Consider the following 16,335-nt stretch of genomic DNA (forward strand, 5'->3'; position numbering starts at 1 on the left):
GGAGCACTGGCTTGGCCTTTTCTAACTTTATTGCTCGCGAGGAACAGGAAGAAGGGGGAGGGCGGGGATGCGGCAGTTCAAGAGCCGTCCCTCTCCCTCGGTGCTGGCCGGCCGGGTCCTGCCCTCGGGGAGGGGTTCTGGGGGGCGTGCCTGGGACCCCCCCAGCCCACCACGAGCACACGCACACACACTCAAACGGACTAATAAATACGCCCGGGCGTCACGGCCGCCCAGCCGCCCCTGTCCGTCGGGGCCTGAAGGGCCGCGCGTCCCCTCCTGGTAAAGGGTGACGACGGCCCCTACCGGCCACGCGCGGCATCGGGGAGGGTCCGGTCCTCCGGAGCGCAGGCCCGAAGCGGCGACCGGGCGCGACGGGGAGAAAAGCTGCGGTCTGGACGGACCGGGAGGGGCGAAAACGTCCGGGCCCTCGCGGCCTCAGCTCAGCACACAGCGTTCGCGCCGGCTCAGCTGCCGGCTCAGCTTGCGGCGCCGCTGCTCCAGGCCGCGCTCCAGGCGCTCGTCCTCCTCCAGGGCGCTGGGAGGGAACGGGTTCAAGTCAGCCCCAGCGTCGGGCCCCACAGGCAGGCCGCCCCCGGGGTCCAGACAGAGCACGCCTCCGAGAGCCCCTCTGGAGCCTCCCAGCTCCCAGCGCATCCCGGCCCCACTCACGTCCGCTCCTTCTGGTCCAGGTTCCGGACCAGCTCGTCGCGCTGGTTCACCAGCGACACCAGCTCCTCCAGCAGGAGCTGCTCTCGGTGCTGCTGCGCGGCCGTTTTCAACCAGTCTGAGGGCAGAGGAGGCTGAGGATCAGGAGGCGCCAGCCCCTGCCCGGTCCTGGTCCCCAGCCTCCGGGCCCCATCTCCCACCTTCAATGGCCAACATGGCCCGTAGCTCCCGGCTCAGCAGCTCGAACCTCCGCTCCAAGTCCTGCTCTTCGATGCTGGGGGGGGGGGGGGGGGCGGTGCCAGGTCAGGGAGAGAGGAATGGCAGGGAGCGTCCAGGGTTCGGACTGCTCCCTGGCACCCCCGCCCCCCACCTCACCGCCAGTTCCCATAGATGGCTGGACGGAGGTCAGAGCTATACCCTAGTCCCAGCTTGGAATCATCTCTTCTGTTTTTGGTTTTGGGGCAGCATGCGGGATCAGACCCCGGCCCGGCCCGCTGCAGTGGAAGCACGGAGTCCTAACCACCGGACCGCTAGGGAAGTCCCTCTTGTTTCAACTGTTCCCCAGCTGCTGGGGGTTTATATTGTCTCCTCCCCTCATCCCACCCCCTTTTTAACAAATAAGAAACAACCCAGAAGGATTATTCAGATGGATATTATTCATAAGCAGCAAGTATTGGACTAAAATTATTCTGAAAAATGACCCAGGATGTAAAAGGAAGGCAAAACCACCTCCACCATGCAGGGCTATAAAGGCCATGAAGCCCAGAATTGCTCCTGAGCCCACTCAGGAAAGCAGCTCAGCTGTCTCTCAGGCTCAGTGTTCCTTCCTGTAAAGGAACAGGGTCCAACTGGGGCACTCAGCACTGACCTGCCACATTTTTCTTTGGGCCTCGATTTTCTCATTCATAAAAATAGTACCGATTTAAGAAGTATACACTTTATACAGGAAATTAGGAGAAAAATTAAGATGGTTGAGCAATTTCTTCAAAAAAGAAAATTCAGAGAAAGAAGAGAGCAGTGAACAGTTGTAATTAGAGTGGTTAAGGTTCCATCCGCTCTGCCGGCCCTGGCTGGGCAGGGGTGGGGCCCGGACAGGGAAGCACAGGACTCACAGCAGCAGCAGCTGGTCCTGCCTCCGGATGAGAGCGTTCTTCTTGTTGACCAGCGTGAACCACTCCTGGATCAGTACCTCCTCCTGCAGCCTGTTGGCACCTGAATCGGGGCCAGGGCAGTCACCAGGCCTGCCACTGACCCCTGTGTCAGCAGCAGGGGGGCTGGGGGTGGGGGGATGGTGTCTGCTCCCTTGTGGCATCTCAGAAGCCTGAGCTGTCCGCCTCCAGCAAGCTGCTTCCCGGCCGGGGGGCCTCAGGGTGCCTGGCTGTAAGTGGGGAGATGACCCCAGGCTTGTCTCCTCCCACTCCTCCCAGGGTCAGAAAGAGCTGCAGGGTGGGGTAGCCGTGGTGGCACGTGCTGGGGTGTGGACTCCAGATGCCCGCCCCACCTGATTCCATGAGGCTCCTCAGCTGCGTCTCCACCTCGGCCGCCCGCCCATCTATCTGCCTCTGTTCCTGCTCCAGGGCCTGTAGCTCCGCGCACACATACTGACTTGTGTCCTGGAACCGTTGCTGGGGTGGAAAGCGGGGGCAAGGGACAGGGTGGGCTGAGCCCAAGCCCTGCCTAGGAAGCCCACCCATCACTCCTCCCACCTCAGCCCCCCTTACCAGCCCAGCCTCCTCCGCTGGGCTTGGGGGTGGCTCCTCCGATGGGGGACTCCCACCTGTGGACAGATACCAGGCTAAGGCACCCCCAACTGACATCTGTCCCCAGAAGGTCCCCAGCTCAGGATCTGTGAGCAGCCTGAGTTCAGCTGAGTCGCCACCCCTTCAAAACTACTCACCAGGGGCCTGCTGTGGGGCAGAGCTGGGGTCAGGGCTCACGACTTCCTGTGGAGGAGGAGGCCAGTAAGGGCTTGGAGGGGCTCCCCAACAGCCCGCCCTGGGGCCAGCCGGAGCCCCACTCACACAGGGGAGGGGGGGACCTCAGTTCCAGGCCCTGCAGCTTCGAGGTCCTGCACGCACAGAACTCCACCCCCATCCCTTCTGGGGAAGCACCTCCTAGAGCAAAGGCCTTCACCACCCCTGGCCCTGTGGTCCTGGGCCAGTCCCCTCCCACTGGCCGAGCCTCGCAGTCCTCGTTCCTGGGGCCTCACAGGGCTTTTGTGAGTCGGGGGTGAAAGGCTGTGAGGGGCCCAGCTGGGACCTCTCCTTCCCCCTTCTGCCCCCTCCCCCATGAATCTCCCTCAGGTCACCTCAGACTCTGTTACCTAGTGCTAGCATCTCCATCATGGCCAGGGCCCTGCACAGTGACACTGAGCTGAGCTGGCGTGGCAACCAGTACCTCCGTCTCCTGGCCAAACGGGGCACCCTCCCACTTCTCAGTCCCCACACCTAGAGAATGCTGTGCTCGCCGAATAACGCTTGGAACAGAACAGGCAGCTGCACCTACCAATTTCAGCCGGGAAGGGCAGCGCTGGCCCCTCATGTGCCCCGCCCCTGGCAACTTGCTGGCACTGTCAGCCCTGGGGGCCCCCAAGTTTCAGCTCAGCTAATAGCCAGGCCCCCTTGATGGCTCCTGCTCTGGCCACCTTTCCAGGTCACGAGGTGGGGAGAAAGTGTTGAGCCACCCCCACCCTGCAACTCTGAGAGGCAGCCCTGGACGTCCCCTACTCAGGGGCCCTCCTCTCTGGCCTGGGTAGGTGGCAGCCTCTTCACCAGCCTCCCCCCATGCCCTGCCTGCTGACTTTACCTTCAAGCCACAACTAAAGGGTCTCCCTAAACCTTCGCCCCCGATGATGTCACTCTCTTCACACCCCCTCTCAGCCCCCAGCCTCACTGCCACGGCCTGGTGGCAGACCCAGCCTCAACTCCTACTGCCCCGGGCCCCACCCAGATGCCACCCTCCGGCCCCAGTGGTGGACTTTCGCTTCCCCAAATTGTTTCCTCAGCCTGGAGCGGCCTCTGTCTTGGGCAGCTGGACGCCAACTCGACCCTCCTGACCCAGCTTGGCCCCACCTCCTCCAGGGGCCCCTTCACAGGGCTTTCTTCCTCCCTCCCTAACTTTCAGGCCTCCTGAAGCCTCCCCGACTCCCACCCTAGCCCCCAGGGCCTCCCTCGTCACAGCTGTTGGTTACGCCTGTCTCCCTAAGCAGCAGCAGCCCCTGCAGACAGGTTGGGGTCCAGAGAATGCGCTCAGGGCGCATCGGTTGACTGTAATGGCTGATATGCATTAAGCATCTATTTGTGTGTTGGGTGCTGTATGTGCATCGACTCATTTAGTTTTCCCAAGAACACTGTGAGGCGGGGAAGGTTACCATCCCCACTTTATGGATGAGGAAACAGAGGGTCAGAAATGACACTCAAACAGGGCCGGCCCAGGCCTAGGGCTGTCTAATCCAAAAGTTTGTTCCCAAGCTTGGCCACCAATTTGCTGTTTGCCTCTGGCCCAGTCACACCCACTGGGCCTGTGTCCTTGTACGTAAAGGACATACAAGCCCCTGGGGGTTGCAGGGCTCCAGAAAGATATCTGGGGAAAAACACAGTCCCCCCCTTTTGAAAAGAAAATTTTTTAACAGAGTACACTCAGGTTGGGGTACCCCTCTTTTTTGTTGTTTGCTTGTTTGTTTGTCTGTTTGTTTCGGCTGCACCGTGCGGCATGTGGGATCTTAGTTCCCCAATCAGGGATCGAACCCGGGGCCCCTGCAGTGGAAGTGCGGATTCTTAACCACTGGACTGCCAGGGAAGTCCCTCACAGTTCCCCTCTTTTGACGACACCCTGCAGGAGTACCTCAATGGCACTTTGCAAAAAGCTTTCATGTCTTTACTTCTCATCCTCAGGAAAAGAGCACAGAGAGATTAAGTGGCTCGTCCAAGGTCACACAGCCAGTTCATAGTGCTGGGCCCAGTAGAGGGCGCCATTTTAGAGTTCAGTGTCAGAACCGGGGTTCACACCAGTATCAACTCCCTTTATCTTTTCATATCCCTGAGCCTCAACATTCCCACCTGCAAAAGGGGGTAACTGTTCCTTCCTAGAAGGAGCAGTTGCTGAGGGGTTGAGGGGGCAGACCAGGCATGAAGCAAGTGCTCAACCAATAGGGCAGGCAGATGCAGGAGTGGAGAAGCCCCAACCTCAGCAGCAACTAAGCTTACTCATGGCAGCCTTGATGGGAATTCCAACGCTTCCTCATGTCTGACCCAAATTCCCCTTTCTACACCCTCATGTGTGGCCCCTCCTCCAGGAAGCCTTGCTGGGCCACAGCAGAGGCACCCTGCCCTCCTCATGGCATTGCTTCAGCCCTGCCCCAGCTTCAAGGCGACTGACTTCATCCCATCCAGGTCTCTGGGAGCTCGCAGGCCAGGGGCAGGCCCTACGTCCTCCTACTGTACGCATGGAGGATGGGGGATGGGAGCGGCCAATGAGGAAGCATCCCCTCCAGCCCCATGGGTCATATATCTCCTGTGGGACAAGGGTTGGAGGGGGGCCTGGCTTGGAAGGACCAGACACTGGGACTTGGGCCCAGAAAGATGGAGCCTCCTGTTTTAAGATATAAAGAGCCATTGAGACACATTAAGGCAGCTTTGGCCAGAGGCCAACACAGGCCAGGATAGCACAGTTCCTATGGGTGCCTCTAATGCCCTTCCTGTTTCTCATTCATAGGCTCAATGCTGCACCTGTGACCCTGCACTCAGGGGTCCTGCTCTCCAGGCCAGCCTCATCACCGCCTGTGGACCTTAAGGGAGGTGGCTGGCAGTTCCCTAAATGAGACCTGAGCTTTCCTGCTGCCACATTTTTACTTGTGAGGTCCCACCTCTTGAGAACCAGCCCTCCGATTCTTCACCTGGGAAAAGCTGCCCGTCTTATCAGCCTGGCTCAAGTGGCTGCTTCTTCCAAAAAGCCTCTCCCAATTTATTCCCTCTTTTCCTTAGAACTTAGGGGTCATGCCTGGACAGCTGAAGGCTTGAAGCAGCCTGACAGAGCTGCCCCTGCTGTCCAGGACGGTGCTGCTGGAAAGCCCATGGCCGGGACTTCAGTGGCTGTGAGTCCTTGAGCAAATCCCTGCCCTCTCTGGAACCATCTCCTCTTTAGTGTATTGACCATGAGACACCCTGGGAGGCTGACCTGAGACCTGCAAGGGATGGGGGAACATGGGCACCCAGCAGAGTCTCCCATCTCCAACTTTACATTATCAGAGAAGAGAGGAAACTGGTTTCCAGTGTCTGGAGTTAAGGATCCAAGTCAGAGTATCTTGGGGTTGGAAGGCCCTGGAGAGCTCCCTTGAGTATAGAAACCCTGTTCCCAGCTTACAGGAAAGTGGTGGCTGCCGGTAGACCCCGCGCCACCAGCAGGGAAAGAAACGCCCCAACCCACTTAACAGTCCATGAAGAGCGCTGACTACACGGAACCTTCTGGGAACTTCCTGCTACAGCCTGATTCCACTAACTGGTTGCCGAGCGTTAAAAATCACTAGCCTGCATCTTGGCCAAGCCTGGCAGCAAAAGCCAGCGGCAGGACTTCCCTGGTGGCGCAGTGGTTAAGAATCCGCCTGCCAAGGTAGGGCACACAGGTTCGAGCCCAGGTCCAGGAAGATCCCACGTGCCACGTAGCAACTAAGCCCGTGCGCCACAACTACTGAGCCTGCGCTCTAGAGCGCGCGAGCCACAACTACTGAAGCCCGTGCTCCGCAGCAAGAGAAGCCACCGCAATGAGAAGCCCGCGCACTGCTCCCACGCGCAGCAACAAAGACCCAACTCAGCCAAAAATAAATAAATAGATAAATTCATTAAAAAAAAAAAATTGGCGCCTGGCCGCCGGCCTGGGCACTGGCGCCCCCGCTGAGGAGTTGGCGGAGCCACCTCGTCCTCGAGAGGGACTTCCGCAGCACCGGTGCCTCAAATCAGACGCCTCCCCGCATCTTGCAGAGGCCGGCCGCCCTGAAGCCACCGCCCCCCGCCCCGCGCCAGCCCTGCCCTTGGGGTCCCTCAAGACCCGCCCCTGCTCTGCCCTGCTCCCCCGACCCCCGCGCCGCTGGAGGGCACTCACCGCCGCCGCTCCGGCAGCTCCCGCGGCTCCCGAGTCCGGGTCGTCCCCCGAGAAGGAGCTGCTGTTCCGCAGCCGCGAGCGCCTCTTCTTCAGCAAGTCAGCGTCGCGCACGTGGGAGAAGGAGCCGTGCGCGCGGGGCGGGGGCACGGGCCCGGCCTCCGCGTTGACCGACGGCCGCCGCAGCCTCACGCCGCCCGCGGCGCCCGGCGCCTCCATCCCGTTCACCAGCCCCTCTGTCGGGGGCACGGATGCCCGGGCTCCAGGGCCGTCTGCCGGGGCCTCCACGGAGCGCGCCTCCTGGGCGGCCTCGGCCCCGCGGTCCTTGGAGGCCGCCTCGGGGGCCGTCCCGTCCGCGCGGGTCGCGGCCTCCTGGGGCTCCTGGGGCTCCTGGGCCCAGTGCTCGCGCAGCCGCTGCGCCAGGCCGCCGGTGTCCAGTTCGTCGGGCGGGCTCGACTGGGAGCTGGCCACGCGGTACGTGCCGGCGCCGCCGCCGCCCTCCAGCTGCACCAGCTGCAGCTCCTGCCCCGTGCAGAAGGCGCGGATCTGGCACAGGTACGTCATGACGATGAGCTTGTCGGGCACCGACAGCAGCACCATGTCCGCTGGCTCCAGAAGCCGCGACACGCCTAGGGCCGCGAAGCCATCAAAGGCCTAGGGACGGTGCGTTCGTTCGGGTCATCGGCGGTGGGTCAGCCAGCGACCCTGCCACCCCGCCCCGGAACAACGAGGAGGTCCCTGCGACTGGCACGCCTGGGTTTGCCAACAACGCCTTCACCTTCCTATTGGGGAAAATCTAGCAACATGGCCCGCCCCTGCGTTACCCAGCAACTGCACACCAAACGGGGGTGCTTTTGGGAAAAACCATCTGGTGGAAATATGCTTAAAAAAAACAAAGCTAAACTCAGGAAAACGAAAAATATAAAGACCAAAAGGGTAACTAAGTGGCAGAACTTCCAAAAGCCACAGCTGGGGCCATGAAGCCCACAGATTCCTCTCCTACACACAGACGGACAAGGAACCTAAATCTTAGCTTAGGCCTGGCTCTGGATCCTCCTTCCCTCCAGGCACCACTCCCACCCTGTCTCACCTGCTTGTTGTTCTGTTTGATGTTGAGTGGGTCCAGGGAGGCAAAGTCGCTGCAGAGAGAGCGCTGATCAGAGGCTGGATTCACACCACCCTCCCCTCCTGGCAGCCTCCCCCATTCATTTCCACTCCCTCTGGCAGCTCACATCTTGTCCGGGTAGAATCGGTGCAGGATGGCACAGAAGGCCAAGCCGTTGCGCCAGGATGTCGTGAAGTTGGTGATGCGGACGCCACGGTAGCCGGCGGTGACTTCCTGGCACCACTCCAGCAGGGACTGACTGAAGCTGACCGGGGTGGGTGGTGCCTGGGGACACAGGGATGGGCTTAGGGAATGTGGACGTGGGACTTGTGCCCTCTGCCCCTTGGGCACAAAACAGCTCCAGCTCTGGGTTTGCAGGAGTCACCACGGACCACTGGCCAGGGCCTTAGGGTCAGGCAAAAGGGTTTCCAGCTCCAGTGTTATCTACCAAGGTCACCTAAAAGGTCAGTGGCCCCCAGGCAATATCAGAGGCCCCCAGCAGCCACACCTCAAGGTCAGCCCAGAAAATCAGCTTTCGGGGCATCCCGCTCCATGCAACCCAGGGAAGACAGGGCGGGGGAGCCAGGGCACCCTCAGAGGGGAGGGGGTGAGGGGCTCCTTGAAGCTGAGCTCCTGTCCCACCCCACCCCAGTCGGCCAGGTGGGTCCATGCAGAGCCGCCATTAGCTCAGCCCAGGTTAGTGGGAAGCAGCAGACTGGGCCCTTGGCGGCCCCCATCCCTACCTGGCTGCCCGGCAGCCTCCTGTCCTCTTCAGGCTCCTCTGGGGAAGAGGCCCCCGAGGGCCTGGGCACCCCAGCCCCTGCCCCACTGGCCACCTGCGCCTCCATCAAGCTGGCCTCTGGGAGGTTTCCCTCAGCTTCTTTTCCCTTCTCGGTTCCTGAGACCCCAGCCTCTGCTTCCTGGGCCTCAAAAATACCAGATTGGTTCTCTGAAGCCCCTGAAACCTCTGTCTCTGCTTCCTCGGCCCCCCAAACCCGAGACATGGCCTCTGAAACTCCCAAAGTCACAGCCTCCACCTCCTGGCCCCTCAAAACTGTAGTTTCTGCCTCTGCTCCCTGGGACCCTAAAATTCCATGCTTTGTGACTGGGGCCCCTAAAGCCTCATATTTGAGGGTCTCCCAGAGTCCAGTCTCTGCCCTCTGGGCCCCAGAAGTCTGAGCCTTTGCCTTCTCAGCCTCTAAAACTGTAATTTCTGTCTGTTGAGTCCCCAGACCCTGAGCCTTTGCCATTCTAGCCTCTGGCCCTGAGAACTGTGAATCTTCCACCTCTGTCTCCTGGGTCCCCAATGTCTCAGTCTCTGTCCCTGGGGCCCCTGAACCCCCTACCTCTGTCTCCTGGGTCCCCAATGTCTTAGTCTCTGTCCCTGGGGCCCCTGAACCCCCAACCTCTGTCTCCTGGGTCCCCAGTGTCTCAGTCTCCATCCCTGGGACCCGTGAACCCCCAGCTGCCATCTCCTGGGTCTCCAGTATCTCAGCTTCTGCCATCTCAGTCTCGATCCCTGGGACCTCAGAACCCCGTAACTCTGTCTCCTGCATCCCTGTTATCTTAGATTTTATCTCTGAGACCCCTGAACACCCCATCTCTGTCTCCTGGGCCCCCAATATTTCAGATTCTGCTGTATCAGCTTCTATCTTCAGTACCCGTGAACCCCCAGATATCTCCTGGATCCCTAGTATCTCAATCTCTGATATCCTAGTCTTCGTCCCCAGAACTCCTGTACCCACAGCCTCTGTTTCCTGGGTCCCCAGTACCTCACATTCTGCCATCCCGGCCTCTGCCCCTGGGACCCCTGATCTCACTAAAACGCTGACTTCTGTTTTCTGGGTCCCTAGTTCCTCAGACTCTGCCATCTCAGCAGCCTCTGACTCCAGGACCCCTGATCTCACTGCCTCTGTCTCCTGGGTCCCCAATATCTCCACTTCTGCTGTCTCAGCCTCTATCTCGGGGAACCCTGACCCACCCACTTCTGTTCTCTGGGTCCCCGATAACTCTGATTCTGTCACACCAGCTTCTGTTCCCAGATCCCTCAAATCCCCAGTTTCTACTTCCCAGACCCTCATATCCCTGGACATCACCCCCTGGTCAGCTGCTGGTGGGGCCCCCTGGTACTGGCTCACCTGGGGCCTGGCGCTTGCTGCTCCAGCAGAGGGGCCCTGCTCCAGGCCTGTCCCCCCAACACCAGGGGCTCCACCCCTCACCTCTGCACCCTCTCTCTCCTGGCCCGCAGCAGCCCTGGCCCCCTTGAGGTCACTGAGATGCCTGGATTGCCCTGCCGGCTCTGCTGGGGGTGGGCTCAGGATGGTGGGAGCCTCTTCCCTGGTCCTGACCCCTGTCCTCCCCTGAGAGCCCCTTGGAGGAGCCTCAGGAGTTCCCTTGAATCTTGCCTCAGATGTCACCCCTGTAGCCTCTGGTCCCTTAGTGTCCACATGTCTCAGCTTTGACCTCTGCTCAGCATCCACCTGACCAACTTCTAAACTCTCTTCAGCCTCCCCAGCTCTGACCTCTGACCTCTTACTGTTCACCTCTCTGACTCCTGACCCATGCTCAATGTCCACCCCACTAGCCTCTGGCCTGTCCCCAATGCCCCCCTCCTCAACCTTGGGTTTCTGCCCTTCCAAAGAGTTGCTGGAATCTCTGTCCTCAATGCCTGGGCCCAGCCCGGTTCCCTGGGCCTCTGTCCCTTTCTGAGGGCTTGCCCAGGCCTGGGTCTCCACAGCAGAATTCACGCCTGCTGGGGGAGCCCCTGAAGCGTTGGGGGCCTCATCTCCCCCTTGGGGGACTTGGGGCCAGGGGGCATCAGAGCCTTTCCGGAGCCGAGGGGCCAGGCTGGGGGCCGCGTCCTGGCCTGGCTGTCTTGAGGACCTGAGGAGAGAGCAGGACGGTGCGTTGCAGGGGCTCGTTTGGCCCCCCGCTCTCAGCGCCCCCCACCTCTCAGATTGCTGGGACCCTGGAAAGGCAGGTTGGCTAGGGGTGTGCAACTACTTAAGAGTAGACAGGGGAGGGGGGGCTGGGGCTGACTCCAAAGCTCACCTTGTCTCTGGTGGGGTTCCGGGGGGCCTTGGGGCCTTGGGCCCCACCTGGCCCCCTACTACAGGAGCTGGTTCTGACCCCTGGCCCCGGCAGGCCCTGGCTGGGGGCGCAGGGGCACTCACAGGGGCTGGGCTGGTATCCTCGGCACTAGAAGGGCTGGCAGCTGGGGGGAAGGAAGGGGGATGCTGAGGCCTGGGCCCTGTGACTGGAGGTCCAGTCGCCACCGTCCCAACCCCAGCCTGGGCCTCACCTGCCTGCCGGGGCCGAAATCGGCCCTCTTCCTCCTCCTCACAGAGTGTCTTCAGCTCCCGAGAAGTATCTGGGGGTGGGGCGTTGGGGGCAGGTCAGCCCAGGAAAGGGCCCTGCAGGTCTGACCCCCTCCCCACAACTAGAATGCTGGGCCTACCTGGGAAACGCCCCAGCCTCAGGGAACCGCCCCGGCCTACGAGAAGAGACAGGCCCACAGGTGCAGAGGAAAAGAGAGACAGGACCAACAAGGACAGATGGGAAAAAAAAGCCTTAACAAGCAAAAGGGAGGGATGAGATTGGGTAGTGAGGGGTGGCAAGCCTGGACTGCAGCCCCTCTCTGCGCTTTTGGCCCAGCTGTCTCGGGGCAGGTACGTGGGCAGGCAGGTACTCAGGGGGTGAGGAGAGGGCCAGGGGCACAGGGAGGTACTGGAAACCCATTCTGCAGGACAATCAGGGCTGCTGGGCAGGTTGGGACCACCTGGCAATAGTGCGCTCTGACCACTGGGCGTGCACAAGCTGGCCCTGCCCCAAAAGAGCAAGTGGATTTCGGCCCGGGTCATCCTCCACCCTCCCTAGGTCTTGGCGATCTCAGTCCACAGCTGTGGCCCACCTGGCTGAAGGACACGAACCCTCGCCTCCGGGCCCCCTGGACCATTAGCGTCCTCCTCATCAGTCTCGGCAAAGTCTTCCAAGTTGCCCACGTCACTAGGCTTCATGCTCATGAGGCTCGCGAGACTCTGCATGTCATCATCCCTGGGGGTCAGAGATCAGGGGTGAGGGCTACGGTCAGAGGTTATAGCTAGGGCCCAGGAGGGCAGCTGGACACTCACGTGGCGCGGCCCTCCCGCAGCAGCACCCCAGAGAGAGTGAGGCTCAGCTCGGCCTGCACCACCTTCACCGACTTGGGCTTCAGCCGCAGCCGCAGTGAGGCTTGGGTAGGCACAGGCCCTGCATGGCGGGCCAGGTCCACCTCGGCTGTGGCCAGCACCTTCCGCTGCCCCTTGGACTCCTGGGGGCAGGAAGAAGGAGCATCAGTGCTGCCCCAGAGTCCCCGAGACCCCAGGTTCCAGCCCGCCCCAGCCACTCACATTCTCAATAACAAACGTCCACTCTTTGGCCTCATACTGGTCCACGTGTGGGTCCTGGGAAAAGGGGGCACCGGTGAGTACAGAGGCTGCTGCGGTGGGGACAGGGCAGGGAGAAGAGCCTGTGCTGGCTCAGGAAGTGATTGTGTGGGGCCTTCACACATGTTGAGCCCTCCTGGCAGGTATGCTCCCCGGCTTCTCCTGATCCCAGCTCTCTTCATGTGGTGGCTAAATGCTAACTCCTCCAAGGAGACCTCCTGGGCCACTCACACTGAATAGGCCCCCTGCCATGATTCTTGGTCTCACCCCTCTGTTCTTTTCTATTTGGATGGATAACGCACCAGGGGCCTCCTGTGGCTGCCCAGGGTTGCAATCACCGGCTCATTCCCATCTGTGCAGGAGGGCTAGAGACTTACCCTGTATAGGGTCACAGAGATGTCCACATTCTCAGGTACCATCCACAACACGGTGCCCCGGTATGGGTTCTGGATGCCCGGCTGCCAGCTGTGGGCCTACAATGAGCAGTCTGAGTCCTCCCCCCAATCCTAACCCTCCCCCTCACCCCTTGCCCTTATCTCCAACCTTGACCCCATCTTTCTCTCCCTTCTATGGATTCTGATCTGAACCTGAACCTGACTCCACTCACCCCTCAGCCCTGACCCACTTACCCCCCCAATCGGCCCCACCCCCAACCCGGACCCCCAGCTGACATCCTCCCTCACCTTGGAGCAGATGCGTCGGTTCCGCCGGGTCCACACTACCACCAGCTTATCCGGTTGCCTGGGGGGCGGAGCGGGGAGAGGGGGCTACTCAGTCAGGCCCACCCGGCCTTTCTATCTCCTCCAGTCTCCCTTCTGCCCACATCCCCCTCCCCCAGGACAGGGCCCCGACAGCCCCTTATCTGGGGCCACAGGGAGTAGGGTGGGGTTGCTGAGGCAGGGTGAGGCCTGGGCCAGAGGGCAAAGGCCTGTGGGTCAGCAGGAAGTATGAAGAAAGTCATACAGAGAGACAGGCACACACAGAGACAGACAGAAACACAAATACCCTGCAAGAAACACAGACTCAGAGACACAGAGAGACAGCCTCAGAGTAAAAGAAGCCCATTCACTCACAAATATTTGTAGAGTGCATAGCCCAATTTGGGGGCAGAGCCAAGCAAAGGAGAGGCAAGACCTTTCTGGGGCAGGGAATGGGTCATGTCAGGAGGGTCTGGAGAAGGAAGGCTCCAGGCAGAGAGGATGGCAAGTGCCAGGGTCCCAGGATGGGGGTGTGTGTGTAAGGTCGGGAGGGGAGGGCAGAGGTTGGGAAGTAGGCAGAGAGGCATAGGGTCAGCTTGTCATTCGATACCCTCCCAGGACCTTCCATGCCCAGCCCTTTGCTTTGCAGGGCCCCCGATTCCCGCAAGGGGCACCAGGGAAGACTTCTAGAAGGTGGCATCTAAGCCGAAACAGCATATGCCAGGGCAGACTCAGAGGAGAGGCAGAGATGTGGGGAGACAGAGACAAAGCGAGAGGAGAGTGTCAGCTGCGCGGGGCCGAGTCCCAGACACGTGGCTGGGCCTGGAAGGGAGAGGGCCCCTTTGCGTTGGAGGGGCCAACTGCTGCCCAGGAGGGTGGGGATGGTTAGAGGATCATCAGGCAGATGGCAACATAAGAGCCCTCCTTGCCTGTACCCTGTCCCTTGCCAGGACGCTCAGGTTCACCCAGCTCACTGCCCCTCTGGAGGCTGAGCCAGGATAACTGGCTCTCCTGTCAGCCCCTGAGGATGCCGAGACCCAGAGAGGTTAGGGGCCAGGCAAGGGCACACAGCTGAGCCTAGAGCCCTCCAGCCTGGAGCCAAGTGCCTCTCCTGGACCCCAGACTGCAGGCAATGGCTAAGGGCAGCCATGGGGACTTCCCAGAAAGGGGAAGAAGACAGTGAGAGCCTAGGGAGGGCAGGGCCTGGCTAGGCAGCCTGACTCAGGCTGGGCACGCCCTCCTGGGGAGCCGTGACCTGGGCAGAGGCAGCTTCCTAGCTGGGGCTCCAGGCGAAAAAGCTCAGGAGGCCCTGCCTGCCGCCTGTGACTCAGACACGTTGACAGTGCCCACACCCTCAGCCAGCTCTCCGGACCGTGCCCAGCGTCCCCCTGTCTTCACCCAGGATGCTGTGGCAGAAGGCAGAAGCCATAGGCCAGAGTTCAAGTTCCAGCCCTGTGCTGTGTTACCCCAGCCAGCCCGTCCTTTCTGGGCCTTGCTGAGTGGTGTGAACCACCCTCTGGCTGGCCCAGGCAACATCAGGGATATGACAGCTGCCCAAAGGACCCCAGGCCTCCTGCTCACTCCCCTCCCTGTGGACCCCCTGGTCCCTTCCTGTGCTTTCACTTGGGAGCCTAAATTTAGCCCCGCCTGGCGGCTGAGGCCCCCACAGCTGTGCCCTAATCCAGCCAGGGGAAGCTGACACTAGCAAGCACGTATATTTAGGGTGTGACGCAGGGGCCCAGGCAGCTGCGGGTGGGGGAATGTGAACGAGATGCCCCGGGTCCTTTGGCAGTCTGGGCTGGGGGGTCCTGCACCCCCTTACCTATCTCCCTGCACCCCACCACCTTGCCTTCCCCAGGCTCTCTCCTCCACGACCCACAACCTCCTAAGTCCTCAGGCCCTTTTAAGCTGCTCCCCGCCTCCCTCCTCATCCCTCCCAGTGCTCAGTTTCCCCTTTTAAGGATATTGTGGAGACGGATCCAGCCTCCCAGCGCCCACTCCGGCTGAAGGGGCGGGTGGTTCCTCTGGTTCAACAAATGGGCAGCGGAGGAAGGGGCAACATCCTTGTTCTGAGCTGGACTAGGGCCATGGTGTTTGCCGTCCCAGCCCCTCCACCCGAAGACCGGCAAAACTTGCTCCCTTTTCTGATGCCACCTTGAACCATCCCTCTGGCCAAAACCAGGAGGCCTCCCTTCCCCCAGCCCTGAGTGCAGTTGAGGCAAGTGTGGGCCCAGACAGATTCTCAGGTCGCAAGTCCTGCCCTCCGCTCCCCAAAGGCTGCCCACACTCTCAGCTCCGGGGATACCACAACCTGCAGTGGCACTTCTCTGTGCCCGGGTCACCAGGGCCGAGGCTGGGGTAGGCGGCGCCTTTGGTCACTGGACTGGGGGCAGGATTCTCAGGCCCCCAAGGCCGGATGGGGTCCCAGCCAGTCTGGGGAGTGCCCCAGGCCTCCCTCCCACTCACCATTTCTTGGTGCACTCCACCACCAGCTCGTGGTAACAGGCCACAAACTGGAACTTGGCGGCCCGCTTGCCCACGCGCTGCAAGCGCTTCCACACCGAGGTCATGGCCCTGCCGCCTCCGCCGCCCGTTCCTCAGACCCGGGGCTCCCGCTGGCCCGCGATCGCTGGCCTGGCCCAGGTCCCCATGGCCTCCGGGCTCCTATCGGCACCGCCCGCCCCGTCCGTGGGGAGGGGTCCGAGGCGCGGGACCCGGAGCCGCTCTTGCCGCCGCCGCCGCTGGGGCCCGCTGGGTGGTCTGGCTGCGTCGGCGGGGTCGTCCGGGGCGCGTCGTGTCGCTGGAGCGCTGAGCGGCGAGCGCGCCGTTTCCTGGAGCTGCACCCCCGTCGGAAGGCGGGCGGGGCTCCGGCGGGGGGCGGGGGCCGGGGCGAGAGAGCGGGGGCGGGGCGGCCCGGCTTCCGGGGCCTCGCGCGGGAGGGAGAGCGAGGGGCGAGGGGGGCGCCTGGGGCGAGGGGGGCGCCTGGACCGCAGCGCCCGCTTGTTGCGCGCCGAGGCGGTGTGGAGGCGCGGGCCGGGTGGGGGGCGCGCGGGCCGGGGCAGGGAGCCACCAGCAATTGGTACCGCCCTCGCGAGCGCTGCCCCGGCCGCCTCCCTTCCTGACCGCAGCCCTGGTAGGTACGTACTGGTGGCCCCATTCCACAGGCTGGGGAGAGACCCAGAAAGGAGAAGAAACGTGAAGGATCACAGTGCGCTGAGCCACCAACTGGCCTCAACACTGGGGAGAGGCAGACTCCTGCTGCCACCCACGAATTAACCAGAGCAGGAAGGAGCAGGGTCAGCGGCCAACCCGGGTAGCCCTACCTGTGGGCAGCACCCACTTGCCAGTT

At 61.8% G+C, this 16,335-nt stretch overlaps 1 protein-coding gene across 10 annotated transcripts; it reads right to left on the minus strand.

Moving 5' to 3' along the window:
• Positions 1-11: 11 nt before the first annotated feature.
• On the minus strand, positions 12-15,854 carry EHBP1L1 (EH domain binding protein 1 like 1). Of its 10 annotated transcripts, none has more exons than XM_022591472.3 (20): positions 15,453-15,851; positions 12,972-13,029; positions 12,666-12,761; positions 12,253-12,306; positions 11,995-12,173; positions 11,775-11,917; positions 11,166-11,234; positions 10,916-11,078; positions 10,003-10,747; positions 8,608-8,784; positions 7,992-8,149; positions 7,850-7,898; positions 6,763-7,413; positions 2,564-2,609; positions 2,388-2,443; positions 2,168-2,291; positions 1,779-1,878; positions 867-940; positions 670-784; positions 12-535 (listed from the first exon to the last, which is right to left on the minus strand). In XM_022591472.3, the coding sequence occupies exons 1-20, from the start codon at positions 15,554-15,556 to the stop codon at positions 436-438; spliced, it is 3,261 nt and encodes a 1,086-aa protein (XP_022447180.3). In that variant the 5' UTR covers positions 15,557-15,851; the 3' UTR covers positions 12-435. The 10 variants fall into 10 exon arrangements, with proteins under 10 accessions (XP_022447180.3, XP_022447179.3, XP_022447182.2 ...); XM_022591471.3 differs by having other exon boundaries at positions 8,608-8,790; XM_022591474.3 differs by having other exon boundaries at positions 10,483-10,747; positions 15,453-15,850.
• Between the last annotated feature and the right edge of the window lie 481 nt (positions 15,855-16,335).

Source organism: Delphinapterus leucas, chromosome 7 (genome assembly GCF_059928025.1).
Source record: "Delphinapterus leucas isolate spDelLeu-1000000601 "Yukka" chromosome 7, BTC_Dleu_Yukka2, whole genome shotgun sequence".
Lineage (NCBI taxonomy): Eukaryota > Metazoa > Chordata > Mammalia > Artiodactyla > Monodontidae > Delphinapterus > Delphinapterus leucas.